The sequence below is a fragment of the Citrus clementina genome, unplaced genomic scaffold (assembly GCF_000493195.1).
Source record: "Citrus clementina cultivar Clemenules unplaced genomic scaffold, Citrus_clementina_v1.0 scaffold_3, whole genome shotgun sequence".
Lineage (NCBI taxonomy): Eukaryota > Viridiplantae > Streptophyta > Magnoliopsida > Sapindales > Rutaceae > Citrus > Citrus x clementina.
This window is the reverse complement of record NW_006262339.1, coordinates 33505503-33522713: the sequence shown is the minus strand read 5'-3', so window position 1 is coordinate 33522713 and position 17211 is coordinate 33505503. Positions and strand designations below refer to the sequence as shown.

Here is a 17211-nt window from a genome sequence, read left to right as displayed (position 1 = left end):
AAAGAAATAAAATGGCTTAAAGCATCTTTGATTATGAGATTGAAGGAATCCACATGGTTAAAAAAATGTAGGAGCAGTGGAAGCAATTAAGCTAATAAGAAATAAGGTTATGCTTGGTATAACTTTTCAAATAGAACTTAATTAAGTAGAGTTTTTTTCAGTATAATTTTAACAAGTAGAGCTTTTATAAAAAAATAATTAGTTGTTTGGTCGTCAATGAGATTTTTTATTAAAACTATTAAATTAAATTTGTAGATAAATTTTTTAAAGTTATGTGATAAAAAGAATGAAATAAGATTGTCAATAAGTAAAAGATATTTTTGAGCTTGTAATTTGTCAGCAAGCTTTAATTAATTCATTGCTGACTTATAAGAGATAAGACCACATTCATAAAATCACATAAGATCATAATCTTTCGTCAAGTTCAGATTACGTAGTCGAAATCAAGAATAAATATTTAATTAGAGATGGTAAAACCTTGATTTTACAAACATTACGGAAGATGAGACTTCAAGAACAACACTTGCAACGAATTTATCATATTAATTTTGATCAAAATCTCCCAATCATAACCGAGATTTACATTTTAAGAAAACTAATTCTTTTACAAGACTATACTTTAGTAAATTTCATCCAAGAATTTTTTCTACTTTAAAAGTAATTGAATCTATAATCATATGATTGCATAAATGCATGCATGCTAAAAGATTACTTAAAAATAAGCCCCAAAATTCATTGAAGATGTTGATGCTGAAATCTGCTCGCCCTTTGCCCGACCAGATTGTTCCACCAACGCTTGTATGTTCAATGGAAAGGATGCTCTCAAAAACTTGTATATAATGTAATCAAGTTTCAATTTGGCAGAGTTTTCCCTTTACTCTCAATTTTTTTGTCCCATTTTTCATCGGTTTCCTGACTTCTTATAGTCGTTGTCCCATGTTTCTGTGTACTCTCCATCCCCCCCTTTATCGGGTAATGGCAGCCCCTCATGGGTCTCCAACCACTGGATTGTGGGTAAACGTGGAATGCCATGTCTCTCTCAACGGTTCGGGGCATAGCGAAACTGTCGCGATTTCGTGAGATCGTGTGCCATTTCTTTGGGTGATGGGTATCTGGTCGGTATATGTCTCTGGTCGGTATATTCCTCTGGTCGGTGCTCGTCTCTAGTTGGCACATGTTTGTATAAGGCGTTTTACCAGGGCTCTTCTCATGCCATTCAGCTGAGGTAATTCGCCTCGGGGTGGGAGATGAAAGCATGGCTGAGCTGGCACTTTTTATTACTTAACACCAGTCCCCCAGTTTCTGGTCTTGCGAGTGAAGCGAGTTGAGATTAGAAACTGATAATCGAATTTTACCGACCCCGGGAACTACCTATCTGGTCTTCGTGTTATTGTGATGGATCTGAGGTTCCGTCTTTTGTCTAAGGAGATTTCGATCTGAGTATGGGCCTTCATGAGTGTGTCCAATATATATAGCTGGGGTAACATCTCGTCAGGCCTTTTATAACGGTCAGTGACATGTCGTCTCTTGTCATTTCGTATTTAAAATTTAAAACGACGGTTTATCTGTCCTTGATATACTGCGAGTGAGCTGGCATCCGTGTAACTTAAACGCTTCCATTTCCCCCTTTCGTTACAAATCCCTAAATTAAAGCTGTCATTGCGTTTCGCTATCTGCCATTCCGCTGTAAGCCAACTCCCTCTTTGGACTTTAATCACACTTTCTGCGTCGGAAACCTCCTTTCTAGGTCCTCTCTCCGTCACAGCAACGCTACCAGTGCCAGTCTATTCCAGGTATCGCCTTTAACTTCTTCTCTGGTTGTTGTTGATTGGGTTTTGTGTTGTCCCTTTTTGTACCCATATACTTGGATTTGCTGTGCTTTCCTTTTTAAGATTTTGATATGTCAAACCGAAAAGGAAAACTAATTGTAGATGAGAGTGATGAAAAAGTAGATGACTCATATCCCAACTTGTTTGGACTCAATGATCCCCTATGCTCTTCTCGTGATGTAGGTCCCTCATATCATAGGGATACCTTAGAATACCCTCGTCCCATGACCACTTTGCCTTCCCCTGATTTAGAACCTGTGGGAAACTATGGTGGACTAGCTTCAGGCTCTGGTGAAAATCACAGTTCTGAGGGGGCTGGGATCCCTAAGGAAGTGGGTGAAGGTAAGGAGAGTAGTTCCGAGCCGAGCAGACCCTCTAAGAAGAGAAATCTTGGTCATAGGATGGAGGCAGATGCGTATCACATTGACTGTATTACCTGTGCTACTACCCACACTAACTTACTCAAGCTTAGAAACCTCTACAAAATCCCTGAGGAGGTTCTCCTTGTAATCCCCGGGAAAGGTGACGTCCCTAGTCAGCCTCCAAAGGGGTATGTGACGATGCATTTGGAAAGTTTCAAGCTAGGGGCTCGGCTGCCCCTTCAGCCTTATTTTGTCAGGATATTGGGTGGTATGTACCTGGCTCCAGGTCAGCTCCACCCGAACGAGTGGAGGCTTCTTTCAGCTTTGTATGTGCTACGGGAAAAGTGTGGACTCGAGGAGCCTTCCCTTGTGGAAGTGAAGCATTTGTATCAGCTGAGGAGCAGCCTAAAGGAAGCAAACTGGTACTACTTCATGTCGAGCTCTGCGAAGAGGAAACCTATCACCGGCTTTCCTTCCTCATGTAAAAACTGGAAGAACAAATTCTTCTTTACTGGGGAAAATTGGTGTCTAGCAATCCATTCGCTTAGTGGTGATATTCACCTTCCAACGCGTTATGTCACCCCAGGTCGTTTATTTTTCTGCATCTTTCACTTCTCTGATCGTTACTTATTGGGTTCCTTAACCTTATTTATTTTTTCAGAGTCGTGGGGCCTGATCGAGAAACTTGACGACAGACCATTGCTCCAGGTGGAAACTGCTCTGGTGAACGCATCTACCTGTCAAGATCTCTTATCGTCAACAAATCTTTTCGGGTCACGCTTAGTGGACGTAGCTGCTGGGATGGATAACAAGATTATCAGCGCTATGTCAAGGAAACGTGCTCGGGATTCAGGTGGCTCCAGTAACCCCCCCTCCTCTGAAGAAAACCAATGTTGGTTCCTCCAAGGCATCTGCTCCTTCTCTGCCCCCTCCTCCACCTCGAAAGAATAGAGGGGAGAAGGTTAGTGACAAGAGTCCTGAAGTCAGTGCTCAATCTAGAGACCGATCCTCTCCTCTTCCGCCTCGGGACCAGGGTGACTATCTGACCCCATACCAGAGGGACTATGGCAAGTTAGTGGGACCCAAAATTATCAAAGATATTGAGCAAATGAACCTTAGCGAGTTAGCTGGGTCCGTTCAGAGGGTTTCCTTTAAGTTGGCTACTCTGGTTTCTTGCTACAAGAACAGGTTCATACGCCATGAGAGGAGGCTTCAAGCTGACAATCAGGACTTGAAGAAAAAGGCTGATTCTGCTGATCACTCGAAGGAGAAGCTGCTTGAGCTGCACAAGCAGATCATGGACCTAGAGGAGAAAGTGGCCATTGCTAAGTCCAACTCCTCCAAGCTTGAGGGCGAGTTGGGTGACCTAGAGTCTGACCTCCAAGCTGCTCAAAGTGAATAAGATACCTTAAGGACGGCCTTTGAGGAGCAAATCAAGTAAGCAGGTAGCCGAGCTGAAAGGTAAATCTGCTGAGGTGGACGATCGGTTGGATGCAGAGTATAACTCTGGGCTTGCCTTTAGCTACAAGTGCATCATGTTTGTGCTTAAGGAGGAGTATCCAGAGCTCAACATGAGCAAGCTGGAGGCGGGAGTGCAGAAATATATGGCCGAGTTAGACTAGGGGGATAAGGAGAAGGGTGACCAAGATTAGGTGGAGGCTCCTTCAAGTGGGGTGCCGGAGGAGAAAGTAGGGGATCGTGCTCTTGAAGCAGGTCAGGGATCAGCACCTGCTCCCCTCGAAATGGCTGGTCCTCCTCTTTCTGAGGTTGCTGATCCTTCTCCTACCGAGGCTGCTGAACCTCATAATTCTTAGGCTTATTCTTTATGTAAATTCTAGATTCCCATTTGTTTATAAACGCTTAGATGTTTATAAAGTTTTGATGCTTTCTGATTGTTTTCTTGCCATGTGATTGTTTCTGCAAATTACCTTAAAAAGAAGATGTGTTTGCTTGTCTTTGAGTGGCCGAGGAAAAATAGGCGATTTCTTGCCTTAATGGTTTTGTAGAAATTTACTTGCCAGTCCTTCAACGACCGAGCAGGAGTTAGCACATACTTGCCTTAGCAGATTTAATTGATTTTGCCTGCTGGTCCTTTAGTTGACCGAGCAGGAGTAGGCACTCGTTTGCCTTAGCAAAATTTGTAGAATTGGCCTGCTGATCTTTTAGACGACCGAGTAGGAACAGGCACTTGCTTGCCTTAGTAAATTTAACGGATTTTGCCTGCTAGTCCTTTAGGCGACCGAGCAGGAATAGACACTTGCTTGCCTTAGTAAATTTAACGGATTTTGCCTGCTAGTCTATTAGGCGACCGAGTAGAAATTGGCACTTGCTTGCCTTAGTAAATTTAACGGATTTTGCCTGCTGGTCCTTTAGGCGACCGACCAGGAATAGACACTTTCTTGCCTTAGTAAATTTAACGGATTTTGCCTGCTGGTCCTTTAGGCGACCGAGCAGGAATAGGCAGTTGCTTGCCTTAACGAAATTTGTCTAGTAAGGGAATTTATGCTGAATTCATCTTTATTGAACTTCGTATGGATTACAAAAGGCGAAATATATGCATGTGCCACAATTCATCATGCATTTAATAAAAATAACTTATTAAAATAAAAACTTGGTAAAACACTTTGCTTACTGGAAGTACTTCTTCAAGTGTTCAGCGGTCCACGACCTCTTTACGTCTCGTCCATCTGGGTAAGCCAGCTTGTAAGCTCCTGGTCCAGTCGTTCGTATTACCATATACGGCTCCTTCTATTTCAGGCCAAGAGCGTCATGGTTAAGATCTCTTGTGTTTTGTTTTACCTTTCCAAGTACCTAATCTCCTGCTCGGAACTGCCTCATGCGTACATTCTTGTTGTAGTAGCGCATGATTCTTTGCTGGCATTGGGCTGCTTTCTGCGAGACCCCTTCTCTTTTTTCCTCCAGCAGGTCCAGGTTCATGCAGATCTGCTCGTCATTTTGTTCCTCGTTGAAATACTCTGTCTGATGGGTTCCCACCCCAATTTTTGCTGGGATTACTGCCTCATGACCGAAAGCTAAAGTAAACGGGGTTTCTCCCGTTGCCGTTTTGCGGGTTGTCCGGTAGGCCCATAACACTCCTGGTAGCTCGTCGATCCAAGCTTCCTTATTCTCTCACAGCCTGATTTTTGGGAGTTTCTTTATTACTTTGTTGGCTGCTTTTACCTGCCCATTTGCTTAGGGGTTTACTGAGGTACAAAACTTCAGGCTTACCCCCAAGTTTTGGCAAAATTCTCTGAAGTTGTGATTGTCAAACTGCCTCCCATTGTCTGTAATGATGGCATAGGGGATCCCGTATCTGCATATGATATTCTTCTAAATAAAATCCATTGTCTTTCACTCCGTGATTTGACTGAGGACTCCTACTTCTACCCATTTGGTGAAGTAGTCTATAGCCACAATTGCATGAGTTGCGGCTCCTCGGCCTTTGGGTAATGGGCCAATCAGGTCAACTCCCTATTGCGCAAAAGGTCATGGGGATGACATAGCGGTTAGCAATTCTGGGGGCTGAGCAGGAACCTCCGAGAAGCTTTAGCAGACTTTACAGGTTTTTGCCATCCCTTTCGCATCATGATGCATGGTCGGCTAAAAGTATCCTTGCCGAAGTGCCTTGAAGGCCAAAGTCCTCGCCCCCGAGTGGTTGCCGCATATTCCTTCATGAATCTCCCTCAGTACATAATTTGCTTCCTCATCATCCAAACATCTCAAAAGGGGGCAAGGTGAATCCCCGGCAGTAAAGAACCCCATCGAGTAGCGTATACCTTGCTGCCCAACATTTCAACTTCCTTGCTTGCTTCATGTCTTTCGGTAAAACGTCATCGCGGATGTATGAGAGAATCGGGTCCATCCAGGATTCTTCAGTGCTCACCCGCATTACTTCTACTTCCTCCCCTATGCTTGGCGAGGTCCTCACTTCCAGTGAAACTGACTTGGGTAACTTTGGATCCACAATTGCGGCCATTTTGGCCAACATATCTACTCGGTAATTTTCATTCCGGGATATCTGCTTTATTTCTACTTCTTGGAAAAGCCCAACCATCTGCTTTGCCTTCTTCAAATAAAACCCTATCTTCTCTTCCCTCGCTTAGAATTGGTCACTGAGTTGATTACAGACTAACTGGAAGTCTACTCAGATTTCTACCTTCTCTACTCGTAGTGCGTGTGCAAGCCCGAGTCTAGTGATGAAGGCTTCATATTCGGCTTGGTTATTCGTGAGTTGGAATTCGAATTTCACCGCATAGGAGACTTCGGCACCTTCTAGGCTCCGTATTACAACTCCTGCTCCGGACCCTTGTTCACTACGCGACCCATCAACTATTACCAGCCACATGCCCTTTGGTTTCTCCTGTTCAATTGGTTGCTCCTCCTGAACTTCCTCCTCTAGTTCAATACGGTCAACCATAAAATCGGCCAGGACTTAGGCTTTGATTGCTCTTCGAGGTCTGTAGGATAGGTCGAATTCGCTCAGCTCCACGGACCATTTTACTAACCGATTAGATGCATCTGGTTTTTGGAGCATTTGCCGAAGAGACTGATCAGTCATCACAATTATCGGGTGGGCCTGAAAATATGGCATGAGCTTGCGTGCTGCCGTTATTAAAGTTAGTGCCAATTTCTCCATCAGTGGATATCTGGTTTTTGCGTCTACCAGGGCCTTGCTAGTGTAGTACACGGGGTGTTGCTTTCCTTCCTCTTCTCTGACTAATACCGAGCTGGTAGCCCATTTAGATACTGCCAAGTACAAATACAGCTGGTCACCTTCTCTCGGAGTCGATAGTAACGAGGCGCGGGCCAGATATTCCTTCAGTTGCCCCAGTGCCTCCTCACATTCTGATGTCCACTCTATTTTCCTTCATTTCTTTATGGTTTAGAAGAAATTGTGGCATTTATCTGTGGCCCGCGAGATGAACCGGTTCAATGCTGCCAATTTCTATATAAGGTTCGGCACCTCCTTAACTATTCGGGGGGACTTCATTTCTGTTACTGTCCATATTTTTTTGGGGTTGGCCTCGATCCCTCGGTGACTCACCAGGAATCCCAAAAATTTACCCCAGCTTACTCCAAACGCACATTTCTCCATATTCAACTTCATTTGATACTTCCTCAACAATTCAAATGTCTCTTCCAAGTGCTTCACATGATCCCTCGGTTCTTTAGACTTCGTGATCATATCGTCCAAGTATACCTCCATAGTGTGACTAATCAATGGCTTCAAAATCTTATTCACCAACCTTTGATAGGTAGCCCCTGCATTTTTCAGGCCAAAGGGCATCACCCTATAGCAAAACAAACCCATGTTAGTTATAAAGGTGGTACTCTCCTCATCCTGCTCGTCCATGAATATTTGGTTGTATCCTGAAAAGGCATCCATGAAGATAAGCAGGCTGTGACCTGCCATTGAATCAACTAGCTGGTCTATTTTAAGTAGGGGAAAGCTATCATTTGGGCATGTCTTGTTAAGGTCTGTGAAATCCACACACATTCTCCATTTCCCGTTGGCCTTCTTTACCAACACTACATTGGAGATCCATTCCGGGTATTTAGCCTTCTTTATGAATCTTGCTCTCAACAGCTTCTCCACCTCAGCATTTATGGCCTCTTACCTTTCCTGGTTAAAGCACCTCTTTTTCTACTTCACCGGCCTTGCCCCTTTCCTGATTGCCAACTTGTGGCAAGCTACCCCGCGATCAATTCCTGGCATGTCTTCATGCGACCAGGCAAATATATCTGCATGGGACTGTAGGCATTTTACCAGATCACCTTTTATTGCCTCACCCAATCCTGACCCGATCTTTACCACTCTGCCCGGGTTACTCTTGCTCACCAGAACCTCTTCCAATTTCTCAGCTGGCTCCTGGCGACCCTTTTTAGAATCTCCTCGGTTATCCAGAGTGATAATTTGTAGTGTTTCCTTAACTGCGGTAGCGTAACAACTTCTCGTCATTCTCTGGTCACCTTTTACTATGCCCACGACTCCGTTCACTCTGTACTTCAATGCCAGATAGTGCATGGATATAACATATTGGCTTATCCTGATGAAAGGTCGTCCCAGTATCATCTGGTAAGGGCTTATTTCTTCTACTACGACAAAGTCCAGCATCATTGTTCTTTCAAACGGCTTCAACCCATGGGGGTTAACCGTCCTCCTCCCCTTCAAAGATGTATTTGTCCGCTCTAATTTTAAGTCCGAAATTCCCATATCATCTAGGGATGACTTAAACAGTATGTCAACCGAGCTGCCCGTGTCCACTAGTATTCGCCGTAATTCTTTACCAGCCACCGTTACCTTAATCACCAGTGCATCCTCATGAGGATATAAAACACCCTCTTCGTTGTCATCTGTCCACATAATGGGAACCTACCTCACTTTCGCCCTTTTGGCTGTTGGCAAATTGAAAAATACCTCTTTGCTGGTCATGGCATATTTCCCGTAATTCTTCCGTGCTTTGTTCGAATCCCCAGCCAATGTCGGCCCTCCTGCTATCACCTAGATGGTTGGCTGCTCACGCTCCATATTTCTCTCGTCTCCATTCCTCTGAGTATATTGTGAATCGAGAATAGGGAACGTCCCATCTACATACTCATCCAGGTATCGGTTTCTCACCAAATCCTCCACCTGAGTCTTCAGGTCACGACACTGGCTGATAGTGTGGCCATAAGTATCGTGGAATTTGCAGAATCTGCTTTTATCCCGTTTGTGAGCAGGTTTGGTTACAGGAGCAGGAGGGTACAGCAGGCCTCGTCCCTCGATCCTCTCATACAATTCCTCCATAAAGACTTTCAATGGGGTGTATTGTTTATACGCCAAGCTTTGATCAATTAGTTGGACTGCTCAGCTATTGTGGATATCGTCCCGGGCTGGTATTGTAGGTCGCTGACTTGGTCGACCAGCCCTAGAGTTAACTGCGTGCAGTGTCCTGGGAGTGTTGTGATAAGGGTGGGCAGCCAACTACCGGAATTCTCGTTGCCGCTCCGGGAATGGGGGGCACGGAGGCTGAGCTCGGCTGTGTTGGAACTGTTGCGGTCTCTGAGCCATGGGATAAGGGCGAGACCGAGCTGATATTCCACCCATCACTGATGATTCCCCAGCTCACTTTCCCGATCTGCTCCCGCTCATGGTTCTCTTTTCCTTTCGCCTCAGCTCCTCTAGCTGCTCACTCTTTATCTTTGCCCTTTTTTCTTCTTCAATTTCTATGCCTCTCCTCGCCTGCTCATACCCCGTCGAATAATTCTGAATGCGGGTGATTGAAGGCTCCCAGATCAAGCACGACCCAATGGTATCATTTCACAAAATCCCGAAGGGATTCATGTTCCTCCTGCTTCATCCCCATAAACTCCATCATGTCGTCCTCTGGGGCTACTGCTCCCCGGAACTGCTCGGCCAACTCTTGGTACATCTGCTCATATCCTCTTATACTTCCTCGTGGCATCTTACGGTATCACTCTCGGGCTCTTCCCTCTAGTGTTAATGGGAACACCCTGTACCTCTGAGCTGGTGTTAGCCCTTGCACACCCGTCATGTCATTGAAACGTTCAATATGCATCAGCGGGTCACTTCTCCTGGAGTATTTGAGGTTGGGAAAGCGGAAATCTCTTGGGATTACGGTATTCATGATCTCAACTGATAGCGGAGATTCTTCATCCAGCATTATCCTCCAGCTCAAAGGCTTTTTCTTACCCTGGATCTCATCCATCACCCGCGCTAGCCTGCGTACCTCACCCTCCAATTCTAAAGCGCGGTCAGGGTCGCGCGCAGCTATTTGATCTCGCTCCTGCTCGGCATTATCCGGCCGTTGTCTGAGTTCACTTTCATCAACATTCGCTCCTCGGCTATCTATTTCTAGAACTCGCCCAGAGCGAGACTGGTCTCTTCCTTCATCTACGCGCTCTCCTGAGACCCGACCCGCACTTCTATGGGGATGCACCCCATAGGGTTGGTCTACCAGCGGAGGGATCTCCTCGATTCTACACCTCCGGGGGCTAGGTTCTGCCACGGCTTCATCTCTCACCACGGTGGTTTCACCACCCCTTGTCCGCTCATCCCTCAGCTCATGTAATATAGCCGTGAGAGTCTCCATTTGCTTCTCCATTCGCTCCATTCGATCTTGCATCATCCTCTCCCTAGCTTCATTTGCGATCTCTCGGAGAGTTATCGTTTCACCAGTTTCATTGTCGCCCGCTAAGGCATCCTTCCTTGTCACCTCCATAACCGATCGTTCGCTGCTTCTCTGATGACTACTAACTTGGTGGTAGCTTTTTATCCAGCTCCCCACAGACGGTGCCAAAATGTTGATGCTGAAATCTGCTCGCCCTTTGCCCGACCAGATCGTTCCACCAACGCTTGTATGTTCAATGGAAAGGACGCTGCCCTTTGTCTCCTTCAGCAACTGCGAAAGCTCCAGGGGTTGGAATCACTCTTTCTCCTTTTCCCAAGCCTGCGTTCACAAAAATGGATCAGAGACGCTAGTAGTTTTGCCGGCGTAAACCCACCGATGCTTAAGTTAGCACAAGGTGTTTGCGAGAAAACTATGTAATTTAGATTGTATGGTTTTTTTTGTAATGCTCTCAAAAACTTGTATATAATGTAATCAGGCTTCAATTTGGCAAAGTTTTCCCTTTATTCTCAATTTTTCTGTCCCCCTTTTTCATCAGTTTCCCGACTTCTTATAGCCGTTGTCCCACGTTTTTGTGTACTCTTCATCCCCCCCCCTTTTATTGGGTAATGGCAGCCCCTCATGGGTCTCCAACCACTGGATTGTGGGTAAACGTGGGATGCCATGTCTCTCTCAACGGTTCGGGGCATAACGAAACTGTCGCGATTTCATGAGATCATGTGCCTTTTCTTTGGGTGATAGGTATCTGGTCTGTATATGTCTCTGGTCGGTATATTCCTCTGGTCGGTGCTCGTCTCTAGTTAGCACATGTTTGTATAAGGCATTTTACCATGGCTCTTCTCGTGCCATTCAGCTGATGTAATTCGCCTCGGGGTGGGAGATGAAGGCATGGCTGAGCTGGTGCTTTTTATTACTTAACAGAAGATTAGCTTTAACATGCTTTTGAAAAGAGTGATTGTCCATCCAAAATCCTATAAGCTAGTTTTCACGTGCTTTTGAAAAGAATGAAAGCGACAAAAATTTATGGGTCAAACGGACTCTATTGGCGGTGTTGGAGGAGAAGATGCAAGAGGCTTTGGTGGACTTATTCAAGGCGTCACTGCTAGTCTGCTTCTTTGCAATAACATTTCTATCCCTCTATTTCCGATAGACGACTCTATATACACCACAAGCCAAAAATAATTATCTTCTTTGCAATTTCTCTTTCATCGCTGCTTACAATTCCGAGTAATTTAAATTCATTATCCTGCTCGAAATGCTTCAGTGTGTGTGTATCGCTAATTCCAGTAATTTAAATTATGTGATGCCTCACCAAAATTTCTATCAAACACTTCTGGAGCAATGTAACGAATTGTCCTTCTAGCCTCCAACACCGGCACAATACTCTTTCAGGCAATGCTTTTTTAATTTTTGATTTCCTTGCATGTATTTGATACATGCAAGTATTATAGCAAGACCCAAATTTCATCCAAGAATTAACTACTACAAATAGCGGCTGCATTGCAGTACCTTCCCTGCTTTCACTTTTAAGATAAGTAATTTTTCTACTTTAAAAATAACTGAATCTATAACCGCACAACGACATAAATGCACGAGTGGTAAAAAATTAGTTAAGGATAAGCTCAAGATATCAACTTTGAATTCAAAATTCTTTTAAAAAAAAAAATCTATAGCCTATCAAAGCCTAAAATATCAACACTGAATCCAAAATTCATTAAAGATTGAAAAGAGTGATCGTCCATCCAGAATTCTATAAAGATTGAAAAGAGTGAAAGTGAAAGTGACAAAAATTGATAAGCTTTCCTGTGCTGTTCAAAAGAGTGAAAGTGACAAAAATTTATACTCTATTGGCAGTCCTGGGGGAGAAGATGCAAAAGACTTCGGTGGAATTTTCAAAACGACACTGCTAGTCTGTTTCTTTGCAATAACATTTCTATCACTCTATTCATGGACGGCGTATCCGATGGACAAGTCTGAATACACCACAAACCAACAATAATTGATGTATAAAATTGGAGATCTTATTAGGACAAAAATCTTCATCAAGAAGAATGTTATATTGCCAATCTTCAGTCCATTTTTAGATCGACATAATTCATTTGAATCCTCAAATTAGAATTAAACGTTACAAATTTAAATTACACATTAATTCGTTGATACCCTTCCAATTCCAGAATATATTAGACTGCCAATGAGGAAAATCTGGTTAGATATATCCACCCTGCTCGAGTTCCAAAACCATGACAAAAATGAAGATTTATTTAACTGGAATTAATATGGAGGTGTAGCTATCTTTAGGTTAATTAGAAGATTTATATCTGGTTGGATGATTATTTTTTTTAAGGTTAATTAGAATGTTTTTAATTCAATTTAAAACTTTGGAAAAACAGTTAATGTATCGTTCCATGTATAGAAGCAAGTGATGACATGATATTGGAATAACAGTAAATTTTACATTTGACATCCACAGTGAAAAAAAAAAAAAAAAGCATTTGACATCCAAATAAACTGTAAAAAGTAACAAAACAGGTCTTGGTATGCATTGTAAAAAATTTAGAAGCTTACATAATTATTTCATCAAATTATGGGGTATAGTTGTCTTTTTATTTTAAGACACATTTAACGACAATTATGTCGTTATTTTAAAATTGGATACCCCTAACCCTTAGCATTATTAATTGTTTAGTGATAATTATCAGACCAAGTCAAGTGAAGGTCGCCTTTTTTTTAATTATTAGACCAAGTCAAGTACAAATGCGTTTACTTGGACGGCTCGCTCAATGACAGAATATAACAATTTGCAAGTCTCCTGTATATTTTTTCTGCTCTTATTTTCAAATTCACATGTCTCATGTATAAGTATATGCTAATTTCCTTCACTTAAAACTTGTATCAATCTCGCCTTGCAACTACTACTAAAAACGACCACTATGCGCTTATCATTTTTCTTTGTTCCTATGTCGGTGTTAGTGTTACAGTATGTCATTGCTAGCTTAGCTGTGACCACTTTAAACGATTTAACAACAGATCAATCAGCTCTTCTGGCATTCAAAGCCCACGTTTTTGATTATCGGAGTGCCCTGGCAAATAATTGGTCTATATCTTATCCAACATGTAGCTGGGCTGGTATCTCTTGTGGTTCACGCCATCAAAGAGTCACTGCCTTGAATCTTTCAGATATGGGTCTCGGAGGCACCATTCCACTACACTTGGGAAATCTCTCATTTCTAGTGTCTCTTGACATTAGTGAGAACAATTTTCATGGCCATCTGCCGAAAGAATTGGGGCAATTACGTCGACTCAGAGTCGTGAGTTTCGCTTACAATAAATTGAGCGGAAGCTTTCCATCATGGATTGGTATCTTATCTAAACTCCGAATATTGAGCCTTGATAATAACAGTTTCACAGGTCCCATCCCTAATTCTCTCTTCAACTTATCAAGGCTAGAGGACCTGCGTGCACTGTTCAATTTTATTGGTGGAAATATTCCTTCAAGGATTGGGAATTTGAGTAAACTCGTGAATCTGCATCTTGGTTTCAACAATCTTCAAGGTACTTTCCCCCACCTCTTGTAATTGAAGCATATTTTTCCAATTGCATGCATATTTTGCATATTTTGAAGTATTTTAAAGAACATTATTGGCCGAAATTATTATGTAATAAATTTAATTTGATCCTTTTACATTTTGAAGGGTAACATTGTCAAACTCAATTTACCATAAGCTAAAAGCTCAATGACTCCTCAATGTTGGGCTTATGGCAGGTGAAATTCCAACCGAGATTGGCAATCTGCAAAATTTGGAGCATCTTGTTCTTGGTGAGAATAATATAAGTGGCTTCATTCCACCCACGATCCTCAATATTTCAACCATAATAACCCTTAATCTGCTTGGCAATCAACTCTCAGGCCACTTACCATCAACGATTGGCCACTCGCTTCCGAACATAAAGTACTTAACCTTGGGGGTCAATAATCTTTTCGGAACAATTCCCAACTCCATCACCAATGCATCTAACCTCATCGGCCTAGACTTGGCCTTTAACTCATTCTCCGGCCCTACTCCAAATACATTTGGCAACTTGAGACACCTCGGCGTGCTTGGCTTAGCATATAATAACTTGACGACAGAATCATCTTCAGCAGATCAGTGGAGTTTTCTCTCTTCTCTGACTAATTGCAGAAATTTAACAATTTTAGCCTTAGCTTATAATCCATTGGGTGGCATCCTTCCACCAGTAATTGGAAATTTCTCTGCTTCTCTTCGACAATTTTTTGCATACAACTGCAAACTCGGGGGCAGCATTCCTAAAGAAATTGGTAATTTACGTGGCCTGATCGACTTAGAGCTCGGCTTCAATGACTTGAATGGAACTATTTCACCAACGATGGGAAGACTTAAGCGGCTACAAGGTTTATCTCTTGAAGAAAATAATTTGGAAGGATCCATTCCCTATGATCTTTGCCACTTGGAGTTGATGTACGGAATAAGGTTAAATGGAAATAAGCTCTCTGGACATATACCACCATGCTTGGCTAGTTTGACATCTCTAAGAGAACTCCGCTTAGGCTCCAACAAGCTCACTTCTAATATACCGTCATCCTTGTGGAGCCTTGAGTACATCTTAGAGATAAACTTGTCGTCAAATTCATTAAATGGTCCTCTCCTTTCCAATGTACAAAAGTTAAAGGTCTTGAGAGTTTTAGATTTATCAAGGAATCAATTATCAGGTGATATTCCATCAACCATTGGTGCCCTTGTAGATCTAGAAACTCTATCCTTGGCTAGTAATCAATTTCAAGGACCTATTCCTGAATCAGTTGGCAGTTTGATCAGCTTAGAATCCTTAGATCTCTCCGGCAACAATCTCTCTGGAAAAATTCCGAAGTCATTGGAGACACTTTCACATCTCAAACAATTTAATGTGTCTCATAATAGGCTAGAAGGGGAAATTCCTGTTAAGGGGTCTTTTAAAAACTTGTCAGCTGTATCATTTTTCGGAAATTATGCACTCTGTGGTCCACCTAAATTCCGAGTCCCACCTTGCAAACAAGGTGACAGCAAAAGCACCAAGAACGTTGCTCTAATTGTCCTTAAATATATTTTGCCTCCGATAGTATCCTCTGTACTTATAGTGATTATCATCATTATGTACATAAGATGCCGAAAGAGGAGTACAAAAAAATCAGATCACGAAGATTTCCTACCTCTTGCAACATGGAGAAGAACATCCTACCTAGACATTCAACGAGCAACTGATGAATTTAATGAATGTAACTTGCTGGGTACAGGTAGTTTTGGATCAGTTTATAAAGGAACCATTTCCGACGGGACTGATGTTGCAATAAAGATTTTCAATCTGCAACTAGAGAGAGCATTTAGGAGTTTTGATTCTGAATGTGAAGTTTTACGGAATGTTCGTCATCGAAATCTCATAAAGATCCTTAGCAGTTGTTCTAATCCAGATTTTAAAGCATTAGTACTTGAGTTCATGCCGAATGGTAGTCTCGAGAAATGGTTATATTCTCACAACTATTTCTTAGACATCCTAGAGAGGTTGAACATAATGATAGATGTGGGGTCGGCTCTTGAATATCTCCATCATGGTCATTCGTCGGCACCTATAATTCATTGTGATTTGAAGCCTACCAACATTCTCTTGGATGAAAATATGGCGGCACATGTGAGCGACTTTGGCATTTCCAAACTCCTAGGTGAAGGAGAAGATTCTGTAACACAAACCATGACAATGGCTACAATTGGTTATATGGCACCAGGTAAAGTTTCAATTGTAATTAAAATTTTTGCTCTATTTTCAAGCACGAGCAAAGTTTGGGTTACCTTAATTATCAAAAAATTATTTGTTTTATCATTTGTTTCATAATTAAAATTAAAAAATGCAGAGTATGGATCAGAAGGAATTGTTTCAGCTAAATGTGATGTCTACAGCTATGGTGTTTTATTGATGGAAACCTTCACGAGAAAGAGGCCCACAGATGAAATGTTCACAGGAGAAATGAGTTTAAGGAAATGGGTAAAGGAGTCTTTACCTCACGGATTGACTGAAGTTGTTGACGCAAATTTGGTGCGAGAAGAGCAAGCTTTTTCTGCCAAAATGGATTGTATATTAAGCATAATGGATTTGGCATTGGATTGTTGTATGGAGTCACCCGACATGAGGATAAATATGACAGACGCTGCAGCAAAGCTCAAGAAGATTAAAGTGAAGTTCCTGGATGATGCTGCTGCAACCAAATAACGTAATTTTCACTGCGTGTCTCTGTTAACTTTGTGCGTACTCTTTCTTGTTTGTGCTTGTGGAATAAGAGCCATTGTTTTGAGCAGAACATAAATTGAAATGAGAAATATGATCTTCGAATTTGTAACTTTGGCATACAGACTTAATACTAGATATGGTATGTGTTTAACTTCAATATTCTCTGTTAGCGTCTTTCTTTTCAATACTCTTTCTTAAATATGGTAACTGGAATATATAAAGTATCAAATTCTCGGTTCAACTTCGCTCTTGGTTCATAATTAAAATTCCCAGTGAGTGTAGTTATATTGCTCTGGATCACAATTGAACGGTGAACATTGAAAACAGAACTAAACAGCAACTCACGTTTATTCCAAATATTTAAAATGACTCTTTATGAACTCATTTATTTATAAACAAGCTCTTGTACAAACCCGCACAGTGAATCCATATTCAAACACGAATTCAAGTTTCCATTTTGCCTCTCTACAAGCAGTAGTAATACAGGAATAAATACTCTAGTTTGATAGTAGTCAGGTCCTGGTACAAATTTTACGTGCACGAGAGAGCAATATCTTTGCAGCTCAGAGCTTTGTTGCGGCCAAAAACTTCTCCACAATTGCCAGTGCAAACTCC

General features: G+C 42.2%; 2 protein-coding genes across 2 annotated transcripts; both read left to right on the top strand.

Moving 5' to 3' along the window:
• Positions 1 to 1900: 1900 nt before the first annotated feature.
• Positions 1901 to 4005, top strand: LOC112099895. The gene is made up of 5 exons (XM_024187413.1): positions 1901 to 2777; positions 2853 to 2914; positions 3045 to 3585; positions 3689 to 3783; positions 3844 to 4005. Exons 1-5 carry the CDS (start codon positions 1901 to 1903, stop codon positions 4003 to 4005), a joined length of 1737 nt encoding a protein of 578 aa, XP_024043181.1.
• Positions 4006 to 13277: 9272 nt separating this feature from the next.
• Positions 13278 to 16578, top strand: LOC18046288 (probable LRR receptor-like serine/threonine-protein kinase At3g47570). Its single transcript, XM_006442498.2, has 3 exons — positions 13278 to 13872; positions 14084 to 16096; positions 16223 to 16578. Exons 1-3 carry the CDS (start codon positions 13278 to 13280, stop codon positions 16576 to 16578), a joined length of 2964 nt encoding a protein of 987 aa, XP_006442561.2.
• Positions 16579 to 17211: the final 633 nt, after the last annotated feature.